Here is a 6000-nt window from a genome sequence, read left to right as displayed (position 1 = left end):
AGCATTGACCTTGAGATTCATGTGTTGAGATGACAGCATCACCACATGGAGCAACCCAGACCCCCGAGTCAACAGGTCTAGGACACCTCACAGACATTCACAGGGAATATGTATAAGAATCAAATCTCTATGGTGCTAAGCCAGAGATTTCAGGATTTGCCTCGTTGCAGCACTTACCATGACTTATGTAGCAATAAATTCCATTTATTTTACATAAACAAAGTGAGAATATGGATTAGACATGAACTCAGTAAAAGCACTGTTCATAAAATATTTCATGGAGACCATGTTTATCGCAGTGAAGTCCATTAAGTCACTTTCTCTCCTTTCTGAAAACATACAGGAGAAACTTCTCAACCTGCAGTCCTTAGAAAAGGTTGAGTATCTCTTGAGTATTTGAATATAAAACATTACTCAGAATGCGATCTTATTGATTGATAGGGATGGGGAGGAGGAAGGGTGAGAACCAAGTTTTTGGAATGAACACTGAACAAATGATCCAGGAGCCATACTTCTAACACTGTTAGAGACAGATAGTGTAACTCAGCTCTGAGTTAATAATTAATGTTGTTGATTTTAATTTACTTTTCTTCTAGGCTTCAGGACTATTAATTTTTCCATTGCTTTATAACAAGGTAGCTCAAAGAATAAGCTAATGGTGAGAATTATGACTGCAGGATGTGCAGTAAGGTAGTTTGGGGCACAGGCTTTCATAAGCAAGTGGGGCAATACTGAAATGGATCCTGTGCAGTGGGTGTGACTTGCAGTTAGCTTAAAGTGACTGTGCTTGTGGATTCAGGGTCCCCAGATGCTGTTTAATCACTGGCACTTCCTCCTTCTGAAGTTCACACATCACTTTGATTCACATTTTTGATGGAAAATATTCCTTCCCTAAAACTCCCTCAGTTGATCAATACCTGATGCAGAAATATTAACATTGGAAAATCCCAGCTCAACCTCAAGCTCACCTCAGCTTTACCTTTGCTTTCCATACCTGTGTAGATTCAATGACTTAAAATATCTCGTGTACAGGCACTGAAAGATAGTGCTGTAATATTTCTAGATTTCATATCTGTAGTCATATCTGTAAATGATTTACAACAGATGCACATAGACACATGTGAAAAAAATTCTTTATTAATTTCTCACATTTCATTACAAAATGTATGTTGCAAACAACTTGAATAACCTACTTGTGGTTTTTTTGTTTTGTTTTGTTTTTTTGTTTGTTTTTGTTTTTAAACCCTTGGCTTCAAGGACTCAGGGTCTCCCTATCTTTTATGAAGTTTTGGGAAACACTGATTACGAGAGTCAATAGGTTATCATTTTGCTATTTATTTTCTTCTCTCAAGCTCTGAAAAAAATGTCCTCTGTATAAATTAAACAACAACAAAAAATGTTGTAAATTCTATGTCATTACAGTCAACAGAATTATAATAATGCATCCAAAATGTGCGGCCACAAAATATCAGGTATATGTTTGAAAAAGAAAAAAAAATGACATTCTAGCCTTGTTAAAAGGATAATGGTCCCATATTTTTATTAACAGGTTAGCAAAACAAAATCCAATGGATTACAATATTTACATGTTATTTGAAAAATAAAGTAGTGATAAAAGCATGTCACAATTATTTTCTTTTTTTTTTCCTTTTTCTTTCTTTTTTTGTTTGTTTTTTGGTAACCATTACAAACACCCAATCCAGGTATGGAACTGTTTAATACATTTGAAATGAGGCCAATTAAAAACAAATATAGACACAAAATGAATCTTTGTCTGGATAGTTCACACTTTCCCCATTTTCTGGTTTCCACATGATGGCCCCCATCCCTTAAAAAATTAAATTAAAACAAACATCCTACAAATAAAAATTCTTAACGGTAAGAAAATAAAAGAAGAACATGCTTTTCAAGTAAGCACTTATTCCACAAATGCAACATCTTTCCATGGATTTTATTTGAAGCTGTGTGGGACACTGTCATCTCAGCAATTCCCCTTCCCTTTCTTCCCTCCCACCCTCCCACAACCCTTCCAAGTAAAAAAAAAACAAAACATGAAAACCAAAGGACTCACACATGCACACATGCACACACACACTCATACACTCACACACACACACGCACATCCAAGCACACACACACACGGGCTTCTAAAACCTAGGCTTCAAGAAAAGTTCTTTTCTATTTTTTGGAACGAAACCCTTTGTTCACAATCAGAACATATTATAAATGTAGGCTTAGATTTCGTCTAAGCTGCTCCCTCCTGAAAAAGCTGATATGGGGGACAGAGCAGCTGGCAGCTAGATTTAAAAAAAAAAAAAAAAAAAAAAAAAAAAAAAGAAAGTAGTTCTCCAGGCTCCTTGTAGGATACACGTTATTTCTTGTCCACTCTCACCAAAGGGATGGGATTCTAGTACATCCCCTCGTCCCCTAAATAAATGAAAACCCCCCGCAAAACACAATGCCAGCAGAAACAAAACACAGATTTTAAAATCACACACAAAAGCCAGCCAATCCTAACAGAAATTATTTGTGTGAGACGGATAATGCGTGAATTTGACAGGCAACAAAAGGGTGAGGAGGACCTCCTCGTCTGGCCCACAAGCTGCATAGCTGTGCCGAAAGTTTGGTTCTTTAGTTAAATTAAAAAAAAAAAAAAAAAAAAGAAAGTTAACTTCTTTGTTATTTCCATGTTTAAAATAAAAACATTCCTATTCACAAAAAACTAAATCTCCCTTGCCCCGAAATTAAAACAACAATAACAACACACACACGAAAAACAATTCATATGAAAAACTGAATTGTGCTGTGTTTGTAACACTCAAATTGATAGAAAATAAACATGTGGCAAACAAAACTCCACAATCACCTTAAAATTAGCTCACATGAATCTACCAAATTCTAAATTATAGTTGAACACTAATAAACAGCTTACCTGGAATAAAGGATGACAATTCACAAACAGTTATCTAATAATTAAAGTCTGTTTCTTTTTTTTGTTTTGTTTTTTACTAAAATAATTAAAAAAATCACAGTATTTTAAGAAATAAAACCCACATGGGGATTTTAAGCACAATTTGTGTTCCTTTCTTTAAAACTCTTTTTTTTTTCTCCATTCACCATCTTGCCCAGCAGTTCTCTCTACATTTAACCACAACGACGACAGGTAGTACTGACAAATGCAGAGAGTTCCCTTGGTTAAGTTTGAGGTACTAGGAAACAGGTGACTGTTTTATGCAAAGCAGTTTTTTTTTTTTTGTTTTCTGTTTTTTGTTTTTTTCCCAAAGCGGCTGCAGTTAGGTCTTGAAAAAGCTTAAGGTATTAAAACTAGAAAAACGCACCAAAAGTTGTGCGTCAAAAAGTTGCTCCCCAATGAGAAGTCTTCTACTGTCACGGAGCTTCTGTTTCCATATACTGTCCAAGACCACCACAGGGTGCACCGTACCCTTGGGAGGTGCTTCCATATTCCGCAACAAATGAAACTTCCATGATGAAGATCCGGAAGAAAAGATGTAGTGATGGAAAAGGAGCCACATATTCCAACCATTTAAATAACTTTAATTTACATACTCACTCACACAGGTACCAGTGCTTTGAAAATAGATTGTTCAGTCCTAAAAAGCAGCTTTGTTCTGTCTTCTCTTTTCTGTCCCTCCCTTCTCAGCCCAAGCCAGCCCTCCCACTTTTTCATCACTGTTCAAGTAAGGTTTGATTAAGGATTTCACCAAACGCTTATTCTTTTTTGGCCTCTGCATTCTCCAGGAGAGATTTGTCGGCAGTTACTACACAGATGGCTACTGTTTCATTCTTTAGGGAAAAGTCTATCCCAATGGCCTCGTCATCTTCCTTTTCCTCTATGGAGGGCATTTTAACACTGTTCTCCATGATCTCTTTTGGGTGGATTTCTTCTCTGCTCACCTGCTTGGTGTCATTCAATGCCCTGAAAAAACATTTATCGAAGAGACAGATGAGTATAGTATATATATTTTTCCTATTAAACAAATAAATAATAAAACCCCTCAAGTGTCCTTATTTTCCTGATCCTATAAAAGCCTTGGGGTTTCCTTTGAACAAATGCCGTGGGTGTATGACAAAATACCAAGTGATTCATCCCTGCTATGTTTTGCTTAAGTCATATATTTCTGTATCTTAAAGATCTGAACTTACAGAAGTATCCATTATTATACTATACATTGATTATACCATGTTTTGTTTCTAGGTAAGCATAATCATTTTATGTCACTTCTTCTACTGGATCATCAGTGGTAATCGCAGGAATTGTCTTATGCTCAAAGTCATCAGCCGAACCCAGAAGCTTGGAGATTTGGTTATATTTATTAAGTCTAAAAGAATAACTCAGGTACTAAAGATTTGTTTGTCAGGTCCTGAAACAAATCATGAAAACAAACTAAAAGCAAAAACCTGAAGATGGAACCCATGTCTTGGGAAGCGTGGTTATATTCTCTGAGGTCTAGACCCTTGAGGCTTCAGGCTTCATATCACCACACAAGCCACATTTCCTCCTGAAAAGACCACATCCTCGGTTCTCTCTGTGTCTGGTGGACTAACGGTGCCTTGTTGAGGGGCTGATTCTATGTTCAGGGATCTCATAAGTATTTTACAAGTATGCTCTCACCTACCTGGGAGGCAGGCAGAAGCTGGCTCTGTCCCCGAGGCAGTACATGGGAATGTTCAGGGCCACTCAGGGAATGGTCAGTCACAGAGGCAGGAACAGAAGCCATATCTTTTGACCTCGATTCACATTCTATTATAGAATGTCATGCTACTGAAAACTAAAGGGACATTGGCTGGAGAAAACACTATACTTCTGCACATGGGCTTGAGTGGGACTGGTCGTTCATAAAGATGATTTTTTTTCCTTATTTGACTTGTGGCTGGGTGACCATTTTAAAAAACAACAGAAAAGGAGAAACTTGGTTCCTCACCATTGCCTCTCCTCCCATGGCCCAGAAATGTGACACAGAGGGGTGTACATACTGTCAGGGGAACTACAACGAGAGCCCCTCCCTCCCTCCCTACCTCTTGCTTTGGACAAAGGCATCCTTGAGATGGCCCGACTTACATGCCGTGTCTCAGCACGTGTCTTTCCCACTCAGAGCCCTGTGAAAACGCCCGTCCACAAAATTCACATGGAAAACGCTTCTCAGTGTTAATAGCAGCTCCGTGGTCAGAAAATCTCATCAGCTCTGCAAAGAGAAAGCAGAAGTGCTACCTGTGTGCTGTGGGAATCAGCAGAATAGGTAAGTCAGCATTCATTAGGATACCCTCTCTCCTACCTTCACTGATAAAGCCATGCGGTGAAAGCAATTTCCAGATTCCTTACTTTTTCTTAGGTTTCCCCCTTAGGGCATTTCTTGAATAGCATGCAAGAACTGTTTCTGGTTCTTGGGCCCCAACACCTCATTTCTCCTCACCTCCCCAATGCTTCTATCACATAATCTGGGTCTTTCTTGACTGAAGAGCCCCTTGCCCATTCCAAAGGAATCTGAGCATTATTTTTTCCAATTTATTCTCTCCTTTGTGTGATGATTTGTATCAGTACCTTACAGGTTAGCATCTATTCATTTCCTTTTTGACACAGGTTTATCTTTGTTCACTGAAAAGAACCTACGCTACCAAAAGCCCTGGACCAGGTTATGTGTTGTGGACCTCAGGGTTTCTACTTGTTCCAAGTAAGGCTGAAGGCTCATGACTTGTGGTCATCCATCATAGGTATTATAATCAATACCTTACAGGGCGGTTATGTGCACTGAATGAGATCGGCAAGCGAAGACTCTACCATGAACATGAATCTGGATGAGTGGGAACCAGTATGTGAACACATGTGCCCAGCTATTGAGAGGTCCTGGCTAGCTGCCCGGCACCTACCCCTCAATTGGTGGTATTTATGAATACGGGGATATGCAGACATTTCTGGACGGTGTGTTGTAAACATCAAATATTGACTTAGTTGTTTTGTTTCCTCCATGGTACTAGGCACAT

The 6000-nt window shown here is 38.5% G+C and overlaps 1 protein-coding gene across 5 annotated transcripts in view; it reads right to left on the bottom strand.

Annotated features, from left to right (window-relative positions):
* Positions 1 to 1113: 1113 nt before the first annotated feature.
* Positions 1114 to 6000, bottom strand: part of LOC105481032 (zinc finger protein 462) — a 153263-nt gene continuing 148376 nt past the window's right edge. For all 5 annotated transcript variants that reach the window (XM_011740281.3, XM_024792629.2, XM_071078113.1 and 2 more), the window contains exons 12-13: positions 5081 to 5204; positions 1114 to 3937 (exon numbers count right to left, since the gene is read on the bottom strand). In XM_011740281.3, the coding sequence (XP_011738583.1) occupies positions 3730 to 3937; positions 5081 to 5204 (332 nt within the window). In that variant the 3' untranslated portion in view covers positions 1114 to 3729. The remainder of the gene's footprint in view (positions 3938 to 5080; positions 5205 to 6000) is intronic.

This window comes from Macaca nemestrina, chromosome 14 (assembly GCF_043159975.1).
Source record: "Macaca nemestrina isolate mMacNem1 chromosome 14, mMacNem.hap1, whole genome shotgun sequence".
Classification (NCBI taxonomy): Eukaryota; Metazoa; Chordata; class Mammalia; order Primates; family Cercopithecidae; genus Macaca; species Macaca nemestrina.
This window is presented reverse-complemented; position numbering and strand designations above follow the sequence as displayed.